At 38.5% G+C, this 16,561-nt stretch overlaps 2 protein-coding genes across 4 annotated transcripts; both read right to left on the reverse strand.

The window, feature by feature from the left end:
* Positions 1 to 950: 950 nt before the first annotated feature.
* LOC143876583 (uncharacterized) lies at positions 951 to 1,837 on the reverse strand. Its single transcript, XM_077378290.1, has one exon. The coding sequence runs from the start codon at positions 1,565 to 1,567 to the stop codon at positions 1,052 to 1,054; it is 516 nt and encodes a 171-aa protein (XP_077234405.1). The 5' UTR covers positions 1,568 to 1,837; the 3' UTR covers positions 951 to 1,051.
* A 1,213-nt stretch (positions 1,838 to 3,050) lies between these two features.
* LOC143877398 (methylsterol monooxygenase 1-1-like) lies at positions 3,051 to 14,200 on the reverse strand. Of its 3 annotated transcripts, XM_077379411.1 has the most exons (6): positions 13,587 to 14,190; positions 12,726 to 13,048; positions 4,124 to 4,271; positions 3,998 to 4,030; positions 3,780 to 3,895; positions 3,051 to 3,288 (listed from the first exon to the last, which is right to left on the reverse strand). In XM_077379411.1, the coding sequence occupies exons 1-5, from the start codon at positions 13,974 to 13,976 to the stop codon at positions 3,821 to 3,823; spliced, it is 969 nt and encodes a 322-aa protein (XP_077235526.1). In that variant the 5' UTR covers positions 13,977 to 14,190; the 3' UTR covers positions 3,051 to 3,288; positions 3,780 to 3,820. The 3 variants fall into 3 exon arrangements, with proteins under 3 accessions (XP_077235526.1, XP_077235528.1, XP_077235525.1); XM_077379413.1 differs by lacking the exon at positions 3,780 to 3,895 and having other exon boundaries at positions 13,587 to 14,200; XM_077379410.1 differs by lacking the exon at positions 3,051 to 3,288 and having other exon boundaries at positions 3,495 to 3,895; positions 13,587 to 14,189.
* Between the last annotated feature and the right edge of the window lie 2,361 nt (positions 14,201 to 16,561).

Consider the following 16,561-nt stretch of genomic DNA (forward strand, 5'->3'; position numbering starts at 1 on the left):
CCACAAAAAATCAGATCCATAGGATCATCCTAACCATTCAAACTGTGGAGGCAAAAAATGGACTAATTTGTGAAGGTTTAAAGACATCCATTTTACCTCCACAAATCGTAGGGTTGGGATGATCCTATGGATCTGATTTTTTGTAGACACCCTATCTATGTGAGGGCCTTTAAAATGGATGGCTTGGATCACCCAAACAATGTGGGCCCCCACTGTATTTTAAGCTAGTGTGTAGAGAGCTCTCTACACATATGTGTAGGAACCGTTCTCTTTTATATATATTTATATATATATATATATATATATATAACTTTTAGATATATGTGGCACATGTGGCCCCACTTTTGGGTTGACCATTGCATGTGGATTTTCATCAAGGAGGTTTGAACACAAGACCTTTGCTCTGATACCATGTGAAACAACCAGTTATTCAAAATGCTTAAGCTGTTGGAGAAGGCGTTATTTATTCTTTTATACTTTAACCTAACCCAGGATTGGATACAGTCCAATCCACAGCCCACAGACAGAGAACATGACATAGCATATCAATTTGCAGTTACCAACAACAGTATAAAGGCTGGCCACAATGCTACCAGTTGATGGTGTGGGATACATGCTTCAACAGATATAGGAAAAGCAAAATAAAATCAAGAAACTAAATTTACAAAATAAATTTAATTAATTCTAGACAGAATAAAAAAAAGGCAAGCAAGATATATGCCAAAATTTACAAAAAAAAAATACCATTTATGGAAAATTAACAAGAAGCAAAATCTGCATCAATGTAGTATTAACAAAACAAAAAACTAGAGGTCTTCATAAAATCTTCCAAAAAAAACTTAGATAAAGGATCATTGTTAAAGAGTATATCGAAGGAGATGAACATACCTATTCCCACGAACCATAGCAGAGAGAATTTTTAACATAAGAGTATAAATCGAAGATCTAGGTCACTCCAAATGATCCGAATTTTCATTTCCCCATAATAAAATCCAAGCAAAATGTAATCCTACACAAAATTTCAAAATAGAGCATAAATAAAAAATTAGGGTTACTCCAACACAACTGTGGCTCCCAAATCCTTGAGCTTCTGAACAATGTTATCAGCCTCCTCCTTCGTAACGCCTTTCTTCAATACAATCGGTGCTTTCTCAACCAGATCCTTCGCCTCCTTAAGCCCTAAATCAGTGAAAGTCCTCACCTCCTTTATAATCTTGATTTTCGAGGCCGCCTCAAATTTCTCGAGCTTTATATCGAATGCCGTTTTCTCGGCAGCAGGTTTTGATGACTCAGCTGCCGCCGATGAGCCTAATGATCCTCCGGCGGTGTCGAGGCCGGAGATCGCGGGGCCATACCGGTTTAAACCCATTTTATGGCGGAAGAGGATGGAGTAATCATACCTCTCGAGCTTTGTGAGGTCGAGGAGCTCGTCCGCGATTCGCTCGAGTTGCTGTGTTCGGGTCTCGGTGGCCGGAGATGATGAGGAGAGAGAGCGGGGGATGATTTTGGCATGGGAGAGGAGCCTGGAGAGGGATTTAGGGGGGATTTTTGTGGTTAATGAGGGCATTTTGAGATTGCAACGTGGTGTGAAGGAGAGAGGGAGAGTGGAGAAGTTTGGTGTGGGGTTTTTTTAGGGTTTTAGGGAGCTGATATATGCGCCCCTTTTCATTACTAGGGACACCCTGTTTAAAACATTTGCTAGGGCCTAGGGTCATTTGGGTGGAGACGGTGGGCTAACTCATGGGTGTAAAATAGTGGCCCCACCCTATGCATGGAGATTTGGGTGATGGGCTAGCAGTCGCCATCGAGCGGCCATTTTTTTTTGGCCCCAAACAGGTTATGGTCAGATGCAGATGTTATCATTATTCTTTTATGAGTAAGCTGGGGTTAGGCAAGACTCCGATCAGATATCATTAAGAATAATGAAAATGCAGATTTTATCATTATCTCTAGGTGACCCACATGGCCTTGATCTCGTACCGATTGGACATCCCTATGTAAGCTCTTTTTAGGTGAAGCTGTAAACAAGCATGACCGATCAAAGGGTAGGATCATCTGATCAAGGTGTTCTCAACAGCAATTGGCTCGACTTTTCCCATGCTATCTTCTCTCTCAATCCCAACTGAGAATCGTAACAAAATACATCATGTTTGGCAACAATGAAATTTATCTCAGGGAATATGCTAAGGTGCCTGTAAAACAGGAAAAATTAAATTCTATTAGTTAAGTTTTTCTTTTCCCTGTTTTCCAGGCACTTGGAGAAAGGGTGTGAGCAAATGACAGGATAAAATCATTTTTCTTTTCTATTGAAGATGACAATACAATCACTAGAAACCAAATATACATAAAAAATCATTGTATAATTAAGTGCAAGATTAGTTTCTTACCTCATGCACTCAAAACAATTTCCATTCTTGTTTTCTTTCCAGGCCGCCTCAGATTGTATATTATATAGGGAAATGATAATTCCCTCCCCCCCCCCCCCCCCCCCCTAACGTTATTAAGTTTTTAAGGCAAAGAAAAGTGTTAAAGGGCTCCCAGAAACCGGGAGGGGGGGAGGCTTTCCCATTATATATGATTATATGAATGCAAGGTTTAAAATTTCGGTTTCGGTACCAGTTTCGGACCTTGAAATTTTGAAATTTCGGTCGAAATTTGGTACAAAAATCGAAACAAATATTTTATTCATTATTAAATTTCGGCCGAAATTTTGGTGAAATATGATTTATATGAATGTATAGATATGATTTTCTTTTCATTTCGTTTATGAGTGGTTATTGTGGAATTCAGTACTTGGGGTACTTTAACTGAGTATTGTCTTCCCTTTCTAGCAAAACTTTCTTATTGAGATCTACAAACATGGACTTGGTCTCTCTCAGCTTTTATTGTGTACAACATAAGTAGGACTCTGGACACCAATTCGAAATGGATTGTGATCCATACTTGGAAAGTAGACTCGAAAGGATCCCAACACACAAATATAGGAACCGAATGGATCATAACCATGTCATAGGAGAATCCGATCTGAAGTGGGCGGGTAAGAACCCATAATCATTAACTCAGCTTTTCATTATTTTGTGACATGAACTCTTAATATCATACAAACGGTAGCTAAATATCTTATAATTTATAAGGCGGCGAAGGAGTCCGATGATCCAGAACATCCATACCTACAAACAGTACTATACAAGTCTACAATAGACATGGAGATTGGGTTGGACACAAAGGGGCTGGTTCTCTCAGCCAAAATCTTAAAGGGATGACTCAAGATGGCGCGTTTCGGGTTGCCTGCAAAACCACAAACAAGGATTGGCCACAGCCGAAAAAACACAATGACTAGAAAATATTAGCCATCCCAACTTTGTTGTCTTCAAACGAACAATTACAAAGCTAAAGACATGCAAGAAATTACACTCGATGGGCAAAAAACACATGATCAAACAGTTCCTGTAGTCCAAATCCCCAAAATTTTCCATGTGGTGGCTTTGCCATAATGAAGATTAACACAATTCTTTGATAAAACAAGCATTTCACGTTTTTTCCAGAACAAAACAGCTTTAATCATAATATCAAGAAACAGCTACTCCATACATTCATGTCTTGGATCTTGACTACCCAGAAGACAACAAGATGCTTCCCAGAGAAGACATGGCAAAGACAAACCATACAAGTTAAAAAAATATGAATTTGTCTACAGGAAGTGGTCCTATGAGCAACAATCATTGAGCTCAGCTTGGCAACCGGGCGTCAAAAGTTAATGCATGGTGTGATAAGCATACCAAGAATGGATTTTTGAAATGATGGGTTTTTAAGATCATGGTTACTTGGACTTCTGATCCTGTGCCGAATCGTGATCCACTCCATTTTGTTCGCCACTTTTCCATTGCTCCCTCAGCTAATAGGTCAGTGGGAAAGATTCAAAATAAAAATAAGGATGCAATCCTACACACAAACATCAGATTGGAAATCACACAAAAAGGAGAGGGTTTTGATTTACCTTTGCGAGGTGCTCTTTCTGGTATCGATAGCCCTGAGATGATTGCAAACAAGCATTAATAAATACCCTGCTGCTGTTCCTTTTGAATCATTCAATGAATGGTATGACCAGGAAGAATTGACAAACCTTGTCGGTTCCATATATGTAATCACAGTAGGTAAACACCGAAGCAAAGTTGCTCTGGCTTTGCCCTCCAACATAATGATGGTAATCGTGGTATTGCGCTCCTCCATAGAAGGGAATATATTTTGTGGGACTTCGAGGGAAATCATAACTGCATAATACTAGGGCATTAGAGACAAATTGCAGAAAGACGAAATTTTTGATGCAATAACACTCAAAACACTTGGACTTGGTCTCATGCCAAACAGATAAAATATCGCCTAGTCTCCGAGAACTATGAAGGAAAACATTCCTTAAAATGAAGAGAGAAATTTGTACATATTTATAGCTCAGTGATGATTCATCTTTTTGAAAGGCTCAGTGATGATTTTTAGTCGCAATAATCAATATGGTATGTGTTTTGATTTCATCCTGATGTGTCAAGACTAATTAAATCAAACAATGGAATGGAATCCGAAGCATATCAAATTTATTAGACCATGATATTGATTATTACATCTTGAATGGGTATAGAACATAAATGATAATTTGGATAGCATAATTGACAAAGATATCAGAATTTGTGAATTAGCTGAAGTTTCTGAAATGTGTGGGTTGTCAACAAAGCTCTAAGATAAAAAAAAAATGCAGTGGAAAAGTTGATTCTGAACTTCATTCAAAATTCAGAATTATTGCAGCACAAAAATCTCCCCATATATCACACAAATATTGCATACATGCCATATTATTCTCTAACCCGATTCACTATTACAGCACTAGAAGAGGAAGTTCATTTATAGGTTGATGTCCAAGTGAGTAGAGTTAGGATGCACAAGGTTATGAGAAAAACACACATCTGATAAAATACAGAAAGCTGGACACATGACAATTACATCATATGATAATCACTAGAGCACAAACTGAACATGGTGTTGATTATAGGATAGTGATGGAGCTCAAATGTGATGGAAAAGGTCTGACGCAGATTAAGACCCCATGCAAATAAGGATCTTTAGTGTAGGCATATATGAAGCACAAACCCAGGATGGACCGTGGCATGAAAGGTCTAAAGATCAACTGACTACAAGAAGAAACTTGGCATTCAACATTTGCAGAAGGCCCACTTAGAAACTGTTCCCTTTAGTGTTACTAGCATAGTGATGAAATCCGTTCAGTTTCATCCGGAAGGGACGGAACTTACCATACCAGTGATAAAACCGGTACAGGACAGAAATTCTGGCCCTGTTTCGTTCTGTTTGACCGGACGAAATAGAGCAGAATGCCCAGTTGTGACCGGAAGAGATCCAGAATTATGGAAAAATTCAGAAATGACTAGTTTTCGTCATTTTAGTCTTTCACCCTTAATTTTTGCTCGCTTTATAACGTGCATTTTATGTTTCTTACCATCCCAAGCGAATGAGAGCTATAAAACACATCCAATGCCCTATTTTCATCACTTCAAAACTCTTATCTTCCTCAAATTCTTCTAAAAGTTTTAAGAGAATGTCTTTTGTCAAAAAAATATGTGTTCATATTTCCTAAGCTTTCAAACTTGATTTCTATTTGTAATATTCATAGTTGGCATGTTGAATGATTAGCTCCATTGATGTTTTGCACTAAATTTCATATTAATTAGGCCTATGAAGACGCAATTTCATGACTATAGACCTATCGTAGATGTTTTAAGTAGTTAAATGTTTCATTTTTAAAATTTGGTCGATATAATGGTTTTTTTATATTTTTCTAAATATTTCTCCTTTTTTAATATATTACCTATTGAAGAAAATTCTCATGTCATAGTGCTTTTTTCCGAAACAAAACAAAACACCTAACAAAACGGTATTCATAATAACGGCTATTGGTGATTGATGACCAAGCCAAACAACAAACATGACTCACCAAGTCCAGATGTTCATCTCAAATCAGCAGAAAGAAAGCAAAACAACCTGCACAGGCTTGCATCTAGTCTAGGCGGCATAGAATTCAGTATCTAAGGCAGATCCCAGCAAAGAGACAAATACAGTCTTGCATCAACACTCTATAATACAATAGGATAGCAAAGGATACCAAATATATAAATCACCAAACAAGTAAAGGAGTAGGTCATATAGGCCATAATATGGTGTTTGTGTGTGTGGGTGGGTTGGGGGGGGCGTCTACAACTCTACATTGAATTGGTCAATCATGAATGGATAAACCACTACCCTTGCAAAGACATCCTTGGATGGCATAAAGGCTGTTTGTCAAGAATATAATCAAAGACAGTTTATACTTTCCACAATAGACCACCAAGCTAATGCCATTTGTCGCTCAACATTTAAGAAAAGATTGCTAGATCAATAACCCATACGGCTTTATATGGGAGTCTCGAGTTTTAACTAGTGCCTATCAATGACCCACATGAACTAATGTTTTTTTGTAAGGTTACATGTACAAAGGTTGATGAACCTTGGTCTTTAATCCTTCTTAATCATTACATAACATTACAATAATGGTGAGTTTAGTGACCAATTGGCCAATGGGGTATGGCACATCTGCAAACTATTTGAGTGCTTGTGATTGTCCACCATGTGCCAAGGTTACAGTAATGACTTCTATACCTAATTAGCCACTCACATGGCACCCTGATGTTACAAATCTGAGTCTTAGGCAGACTAATATGGTCTATCAATATGCAACATTTAGAGGGCTCATCAAAAGGACAATGAAACCTTTATTGTCAATAGCATTACCTCTATTGTAAAAGGTGCTCGCCAATGGACTTACGTGTCCGAGGGACTTGATGGCCAGGTAAAGACCATTTAGGTAAGGGAGGCGAGGGCAGTTTGGGATTTGATTGTAAGAACGGATTTTTTTTAAAAAAAGATATTTTCTTTTTGGTATGAAAGCTGGATTTCAAAAAGAAGAAGAAGAAGAAGAAGATTAGGTCTCGCTAGCGTTAGATTATGTGCATGTGTCCCCCATGAACATGATAAAAGAATTGGGATCAATGGCACCCAAGCTCTTTTCTCAGTAAAAGAATCAGTATCCATGTCTTCAATATCCATCACTTGTATCCTTTCCATGGAGATGATTCAAGCATGTGGACGAGTTCTTTTCAAAAAGGGGATGATGGTGCAGGTGGATCTGATCAAATCTATCGGATCAATGATCTGGATGGTTCAAATCAATGATCGGGTTGAAGAGTTGGCAGAAAATTACCAGCAACCAATGGATCATCCAAAGGCTGTAAGGCGATTTCAACAGATCCAAATCGATGGCTCAACTTGATCCAAGAGAATTGAAGTGACGAGAGAGAAAACACGTGGGTGACATCATTCGATGGCATCACTAGATCACCTCACATGGGTGATGTGGCACATGGTTGGCCTTGCCCAATTTACAAAAAATGCCCATGGAGCATGTTTCTAGTCTTGATAATTGCATTAGATTTAGAAATCCCTTCTAAATCTAATGTCATTCATAGCATTAGTAGCTTTCTATTTCTTTAGTTGCTAAAATTAGCAACTTCTTAAGTTAGCAATTCCAAACTAGCCACCTCTTATTTTCTAAGCTGCTCTCAATTAGCAACTTACTCAATTTCATTATTTTCTTGGCATCATGGTCCCCTATCAATCTTCTTCTCTTCTCCCTTTCTATTTATTTTGTTTTGTTATCATTTCTTCTCCTTTGGGTTTGTGACTTTGTGGGTATACTTTTTTATTTGTTTTTGTTGAGATTTTAGAAAAGAAAAAAAAGAGAGGAAAGAAGGGAGTGGTGATGGTGGAGAAACAGGATTGAGGTAGATAGGAAATCTTGAAAAAGAGAAGTTGGGTTAGGGAGAGGAGTTTCAGAGAGAGATGAAGGAAATAGTCTTCTACCCTTTGATTTGGGAAGTAGAGGAGAGGGCGTAGAATGGAAGAAGATGGTTTCTTATGTCAGTATGACTTTTGCTAAGGTAAGGTGGGGCCTGCGTATGAACGGGAGAGAGCGAGGGGGGCGGGGGGTGATTACCCCCTCCAAGTAGTAGGGGGTGGTCACAGAAATTAAAAGGGATAGATTTTCCAGCTCCCAAAAAACCAATGACAGCTTAAAAAGATTGTGATAATCAATGACAACCGAGACCTACATAATGAACTCAGATAATAATTGATACAAGAAACACTCAACCATTCAGTCAGTAATCAATAATGTGCAAAATGATTGAATTGGTTCCATAATACAAAGAAACAGATTCCACAGATCAAGTAAAATAATGTAAAAGTCAGAGCAAATAAATGACAAACTACGTCCACTCCCATTGAACTGTGTTGATTGGCCCCATTGCAAATTGACCTATTGTTCGCAACAAAATTCACATGCATGAAAAGGGAAATCACACACATAAAACATATTAGGATCAAATTTTCCTCTTGTGGGAAGAGGTTTTATTAATTTTCATAAGGATCGTACACTTCCAGCTTTATCGACCGTTAATTTCATTTCTTGAAGAAAGAAAATACCTTCGATTATCCATCAAGAGGTTCCCTATCTAAATACAACTTTTAGTTAATTATCCCCCGGAAAGATTTGATTTTTGTTAACAGATCCTTTTGGATGGAATTTCTTTGTCCTGGGGACTTTCTTTATCTCCCCAAACTTTCTTCATCTTCCCTTTGGGGAGCCATCATGTTTATCATCCTTCTCCCGGAGGAGAAAGGTCTTCTCCTTTTAGGGAGTTTCTGGGAAGAGATCCTAAAGGGACCTTTAGAGAGAAAGATATTCTAAAGGTATTTTCTTCTTTCTCCCAAAGGAGAAAGGTCTTATTTCTTTTGTAGAAATCGCCGTCTTTATCTTTTGAGGGAAACCTCCGTCTTCATCACCTTTCTCCTGGAAGAGAAAAGTCTTCTCCCTTTAGGGAGTCTATAGGAAGAGATCCTAAAGGGACACCTTTAAATCTCTGGAAAGAGATTCTAAAAGGATTTTTTTTCTCCCAAAGGAGAAATGTCTTCTTTTCTTTTGGAGAAACCGTCATCTTTATCTATTGGGGGGAAACCACCCTCTTTTTCGTCTTTCTCCCGGAAGAGAAAGATCTTCTCCCTTTAGGAAGTCTTTGAGAAGAGATCCTAAAGAGATCTTTAGAAAGTCTCTGGAAGAGATTCTAAAAGGATCTTCTTCATCCTTCTCATGAAAGAGAATGGTCTTCTTCCCCAGATAAAATCTACTCAAAAAAAAAAGAATAAGAAAAAGAAACTGTTAGCCAAATATTTTCTTACCTTTCTCTCATCTTTCTTTTGTTTCTCCTGCAACCTTTTTTCCCAGAAGATCCGATCCGATTCCCCTTTGCATATCTTTTTTCTCACCAAGATTGGATCCGGATCTCCAAAGGGTCTTTCCTTTATTTATAGAACTCCCTTGAATTGGTTGACAACTGCCACCACATCCCTTAATTTCTCTTCACAATCTCAAATTTCCTATCTTTGAGCCGTTGTGGGCCTCATCCCTTATCCGGCATTCCACGATCACAACTTCCTCTTTTGTGGGGAGTTACGTAATCTCCCTTTTGAAACATGGGTGACTTATTTCCTTTTTCGTGTGAGTTATTTTTTCCCTTAAATTTAGGGATTTCTTTTCCCTTACTCGTGGGCTCTCTTTCCCTCTTATATATTAAAGTATTTTAACTTTTATGTTCATCGCTTTTACTTTTAGGAATAGCATGAAGTGTAACTACTCCTTTTCTCTCTCCTTATTTTACTAAGGGATTTTACTTTTAGGAATAGCCATTCAAGAGTTCTGTGCGAGCGTAAAATACCTGCCAAGTTGAAGGGAAAGTTTTATAAGACAATTGTGAGGTCAGCCATGCTGTATGGCTCAGAATGTTGGGCTACCAAGAAGCAGCATGTGCATAAGATGTGTGTAGCGGAGATGCGAATGCTTAGATGGATGTGCGGCCACACAAGATTAGATCGAATTAAAAATGAAGACATCCGTAAAAAGGTGGGGGTGGGACCAATTGAGGAGAAGATGAGAGAGCACCGCTTAAGATGGTTTGGGCATATCCAACGTAGGCCTTTGGATGCTCCAGTGAGGAGAAGTGACTCGTGCCACGTTGATGGAGTAAAAAGAGGTAGGGGCAGACCGAAAACAACTTGGGTAGAAACAATGAGGAAAGACTTGCGTGCTAGGAACATAACAGAGAACATGAGGATATGATAGAATGAAAGAAAATGATCCACGTAGACGAACCCGCTAGTGTCAGGATTAGACTTAGTCAATTTGAGCTGGGTAGATCCTTTCACCTTCTTCATGAAGATTTTCTAAAGGATTCCTTAGCCAACCCCTACCCCAACTAGTTTGGGACAAAGGCTTAGTTGAGTTGAGTTGAGTATTTTACTATTATCCCCATTTTGTAAAATTTTGAGTCCATCACCTACAAACCAGATTCAAATTGAAAAAAACTGTGATACAAACAACTATGATTTGCTCTTGATTGACATTGTAGATCAGCACATACCGTCATCCTTCTTGAACAACAATTATTCACATTTGCCAGCAGGCGTGCTTTTTTCTTCTAGACGATCAGCATCACTAGAAAAAGCATTTTCAAAAGTTCATCTAAACCACACATTTCATTCAGAGGTTTGCCTCCTATTATGGATTCATCATCAGCATATTGTATTGTTAGCAGAACATAAAAAATCAGGAACATATTTCCTACAAGGACATATTTCTAGGTCCTATTAGCTTAATTGTGTGAATGCTACAAATGAAGAAATGAAGGCATTCCATAAGAATAATCAATTAGGTCTGGCTGAATTACCCCTATATGAAAATGTTGTTAGCTGAATATAGAATATAAGTTTATAACATCAAAACTTAAATCCCATGGATCTATAGAAGGTTTCAAGCTATCTTGGCTGTGAAAGGACTTACAGTAGTTTTTGAATGAATAAAATGACAGCTTCAATAGTCCAGTCGAGAATATAGAATGGATCATATGATAATATGTTCTGGTATTGTCCAAATTAGGGACCATCGGAGCCATTTTTCAGTACTTTTTTATTAACTGGATGAATAAGAAATGCACCGATGCATGGAGGTTTGAAGAACATATAGATAAGTGTTTAAAGATCCTAGCTTCCAGTAGATGTTTGCAAGCTAAAGAAGGCAACATGTGGCCTTGAGCAGGCTCCCAGCGCTGAGTTATAGATACATAAAGTCGCTCTACCAGCCATTCAGGCAAATATGCCTTGATGAGTAAATATCTCATGCTTAGACACATTGTTTATACATCATATGTCAACCCCTAACTCCCACCAATAGTAGAATGGGTTCCCAACAGCCATTGTAATCCACTGTAGAGAGTTACATGAACAATGTAGCAATTGTGGTGGCAAAAATTGGGTAGCCTGCACTCAGAATGGACATTCTGGGTTTTCAGTCTGTAAGTTGTTAGTAGTAGTCAACTAAAGTATTGTGCATATGTCTTGTATTTTGACATTTACAGGACCCTGGTGGACTAATGTGCGTGAGACACATGCAGGCAGCGCCCCATAAGGAAAATTTGTTTTTCGTGTTACACTGAAGGATATTTCGATAGATTTCTTTGTATAGTGGAATCAATATGTAAGCCACATGTTAGGGTTACGGGTTGTGAGATTTACTTTGTGTTTTATTGGCCAAGAAGAAGAATTTGTAACCCTGGAACCAAAATAGTGAAAATTGTTCTCCCATGGACGTAGGCACACTGTCGAACCATGTAAATCTTGTGTGATTGTGTGATTGTGTTTCTTTGCATCGTGTCTTGACATTTGCTGCAGGTCGTGTTTGATCCTTATTCGAGAAGGATCAAATATAAAATACCTAACCCATGATTGCATCCAGTCCAATCTGCAGCCAACAGACATAGAACATGACATAGCATATCAAGTTGCAGTTACCAACAATAGCATAAAAGTTGTTCACAATGCTACCAGTTGACGGTGTTGGATGCGTGCTTCAACAGATATAGGAGATAATTAAACACTGCTTTTCTTCATCAATTCTGTGAAACATGTAGAGTGAGAACGGGATAAAGAGTACTCCCTGCACAAAAATATGTTTTTGCTCGACGGAAAGCAAAATAAAATCAAGAAACTAAAATAAATTAATTCTAGACAGAATATAAAAAAAGGCAGCAAGATATATGCCAAAACTTACAAAAAAAAGTACCATTTACAGAAAATTAACAAAAAGCAAAACCTGCATCAATATAGTTCAACAATGTCAATCACTATCCTGGACTGTAGCATAAAGTAACCATCTAAAATGGTGCCAAGGCAAGATAATGACAAAAAAGCAGGTCGTTCTCTCATTCCATATCACCATCTAAGCTTTTAGGATCCTAACAATAGCCTGCATACAAAAACTAATCAATTAAAGTAATCACTATCAACCTTTTAAACTTAAACGCACAGCAATCCTATGAATTCCTCTTTCCCTATTTGAATATTTACTGTTAAAAGCAAGTTACATATAAAGATGCTAGAAACAACTCAACGTCTACCATCAGGAAACAATTACAATTACAACCCCGAATAGAAATAACATCACAATTAACATATAACACAAAATCCTTAAAACTAAATTAATTAATAGAGATAAAAGATAAAAGTACAGGGTGCATTACCCGCTATGCGTCTCGATGGCTTCAATCTGCCGCAGAATCATCCAAAGCCAGAACGTGATTATGTGTCCGGGGATCAAGGCGGGGCCGAGGAACGATGGAATGCCGAGAATCAAAATCTCAGCCCAATGCGCGTACGGGGCGGCAAACCCGATCGGCGCTGTGAACTCGTGGTGGACGTGGTGGATCTTCTCATACCCCCATTTGCAATGCAACAAACGATGAATCCAATAATTGGTGTAATCCTCGATCAAGAAATACACCAGAAGCTGGAAAAAGATTTCCCACCCCGACGGAAGCGGCAATCCCGTTCGAATCCCAATCCACTATAGGAAGAACAAAATATAGAATAATGAAATTCAAAACCCTTAGGACCCGTTTGGATACATGGATTTTATAGTGTTGGATTGTTTTTACAAGCTAAAAGCTGGAATTTATAAACTAAAATTAGTATTCTATAATCCAGGATTGTAAAATCTAGTTTTTATCTTATAAAATCAAGGTTCTAAAATTTGTATTCTATAATCCAGGATTGTAAAATCTAGTTTTTATCTTACAAAATCAAGGTTATAAAATTTGTATTCTATAATCCAGGATTGTAAAATCTAGGTTTAATCTTATAAAATCAAGGTTGTAAAATTTGCATTATATAATCCAGGATTGTAAAATCAAGATTTTAGCTTGTAAAATCTCAATTGGATTATAAAATCCATGTCTTCAAACGGTTATTGTATTCTTTTCTCATCAATTGAATTGCATCATTTCAAACCCAAAAAAAAAAAAGAAAGAAAGAAATTCAAAACCCTAAGAAAGAAAGAAAGAAAAATATACAGATAGAGATATAGGGGTAAAATGGTAAATGACCTTGAAGGTGGGGTAAGAAGCGAGCTGGAGGGGTCCAACAACGAAGATGAAGAGGCTCATGACGTCTTTGTAGCATTTTAAAACGTCATTTGAGGGGATTCGAACCTTGGGCTGGAGCTTGTACTTGTTTAGAGTTTTGGAACGCTTTAGCTCCATGAACACAAGAGGTAGAGGAACAATGGAGAAGAAAAATAATAGGAAGAACATGTTGTGACAATAGAGATAGAAATCATCGGTATTAGCCGAGTATCGAAACCATACCCTGTCTGCCCACGTTAGTGACCTCCCCAGAGCCACCTCGGCTTCTTGAACGCTCTGGAAAGGCAACATGGTATGTCTGAATTCCCAACAATCAGTTTTGAGAAGCCTTCGTTTTTTATAAGGGAACATGCAAACTGCATTCTTGCAAACGAGTGGTGGGCAACGAACGAACAGGCTGTTTTGTTTTTTGAGAGAGAGAGAGAGAGAGAGAGAGTTTCGGCTGGGAATCTCGGAATCTTTTTGTATTCACTTAAATATGAGAACCCTAATCTTTTTATTCACATAATGTGGGAACTCATTGTCTTTTGCATTGTTGTATTCTGGGAAGGAAGGTAAGAAAGATGAAAAAGATGCATATCACTATCTTTAGCGGAGCATTATTTTCAAGGGGGTGTGATAAATTCGCACTCCCTGTAGGATAATTCGCACCCGTTAAAGGAGGGTGTGCGGCAAACTTTAACTCCTAAATTTTATAAGCTAAAACCAAGATTTTATAAACTGGAAGCCACCCTATCTATCACTTCGTTTGGAAGGCCACACAACTAAAATCGTCTGGTCTGGGCCCACCATATCAGCAGTAACTAGGTTGAATCGACAATATCCTTCCCTTTTTTCTCACCAGGCCAACCCCTTGTAGTGTAAAAAAGGAGTCATAAATAGACTAGATGGGTGGCCCGGAGAAGAAAAGGGGTTGAATATATTACATCCCTGATCCGAAGTGTTCATTTGTTGCGCCTGACTTAAATAGGAAGAACCCCAAAAATCATCTCCATATGTTAGACAGTTAGGTGGAGATGATTTTTGGGGCAGTGTCTATTCAAGTTGGGGCCCAACAAATGAATGGTTTGGATCACGGAATAATGTGGGCCCTACTGTATGTGTTTTTAAATAATAAAAAGCCCTTTGCCGGACCCACCACCACACTTGCTTCTGCAAGAAAAGGAAGTCAAAAGGCCATAAAGGCAAATCATGCATTGCTTTTCCAGGAAAGTTCAAGATTTGCTCATCCCACTGAAGTGTACTTGCAACTTTCAAGTATATATTAAAGACTCCTCTTTGTACAGTGGAAGGGGTAGCCTAAGGAAGAAAAGGGGGTGAATATATCGGATTTCAATCGATGATTTGGTGGTGCTCTTATCCAGTCGATGATTTGGTGGTGCGACAGGCCACGTGTTGCGGGTTCCTACAGTCCAAAGCATGACAGAGATAGTGACACTGACATGCACGTGCTCTAATGAACAAAATTTTGGTAGAACACAGCTTATATTTCATATGCGAGGTGACATTACGTTAAACCATTCTATCAAATTATCACAGAAGCACCGTACTTAAAGAAGAAAATTCGATAACGATTAGGTCCACTATATAAGATAGCACAATCCAAACCGTTCACCTGGGAGCCTCAGCCTCTCCAACGAGGAGCTGTTGTCGGGGACGGACCCAGGAATTTACACTTGGGAGGCCATGGCCACTAAACTACCTAAGCTTGCATGTATAGCCCATACACCTTTAAAGGGATTTTGCAAATCACATCGCCCCCTCATGCTATATGTGCCTCCGCCCCTGGCTGTTGTCTAGAAGGTACGAGGATCGAGCAATTCTGAACATTAGACTTGGTGTTTCACAAATGAACCGTAAAGAAACAATCGAGCCAGGTGTTAGGCCTATTATGTATTAAGGCTTAGTTTGAATCTCAGGCTTGACATGTAGGTTCAATCGATCCCAGCTTACCTAAAATAAAATTAAAAAAAAAAAAAAAGTAAAAAAAAACGAAGAAAAAAAGGACACACAATAAATGTTTAAATCAAAAGGTTGAAAATGTCACAAAGTATAATGGGCTCACATATTCGGATGATCTAATGCATTCATTTGTTTGTGCCGACTCTAGACATCTCTCTAGGATGATCTAACCCCTTCAATACCTGGAGCTCTCAAAGTAGCCTATTTAAACTAGATACATCGGAGGGTTAGTATCATCCGATAGGGAAGATTTTGGAGCAGGTGTTGAAGTATAAATGATTAAATAACACCAACTCTAACTCTTAACAGCTCAAGCATTTCGACTAACTGCCATTGTACCATAGCTTGACAGTGGTCTATTAGTAAATTTCATTATCAAATTACTGTATTGTGACCGTTGAATTGAATTTCAAGCTGCCTTTATGAAGCAGGGGAATGATGGTAGAAAGAAGTTTATGCACTGGGAGATAGTTGGGATGCTCTCCCATCATGGCTAACTCTTTGCTTCGTCACATCGTTTTCAAGTTATCGTTGGCCCCGCATCACATGAAAACATTTTGATTGAAGGCAAATCTCAATCTCAATCATACGCTTGCCAAGTGTACAGTCACTTGAACCGGTCATCCAGCCGGGTCCACCAACGCCTAGATATTTGTCCGATCATTTCCCTATTTTTGTGTACGTGAACCATCGATTGGATGGTAGGGATCGGTAGCAAGATATTTTGGACCGCGCATATCCAGTATAGGGCCCAGCAAATGACCTCTTTCAATCAACTCTCATCTTTTACATGTAGGGTGGAGATTGCATTGGACTATTAAAGCAGCTTTGAAATGGAAAATAAATTCTTTATTTATTTTTTGTGGTAGGTGGCAAAGCCAAAGCATGTTGTAATTGTAAGGTAAACTAACAAGACTCTACGACAAGGACTTGTTTCACTGAAAAATTACCATTTAGCTTGTCCTAGTTCGTAG

The sequence above is a fragment of the Tasmannia lanceolata genome, unplaced genomic scaffold (genome assembly GCF_043159265.1).
Source record: "Tasmannia lanceolata isolate RefF3 unplaced genomic scaffold, GAP_Taslan_0.1 ptg000005l, whole genome shotgun sequence".
Classification (NCBI taxonomy): Eukaryota; Viridiplantae; Streptophyta; class Magnoliopsida; order Canellales; family Winteraceae; genus Tasmannia; species Tasmannia lanceolata.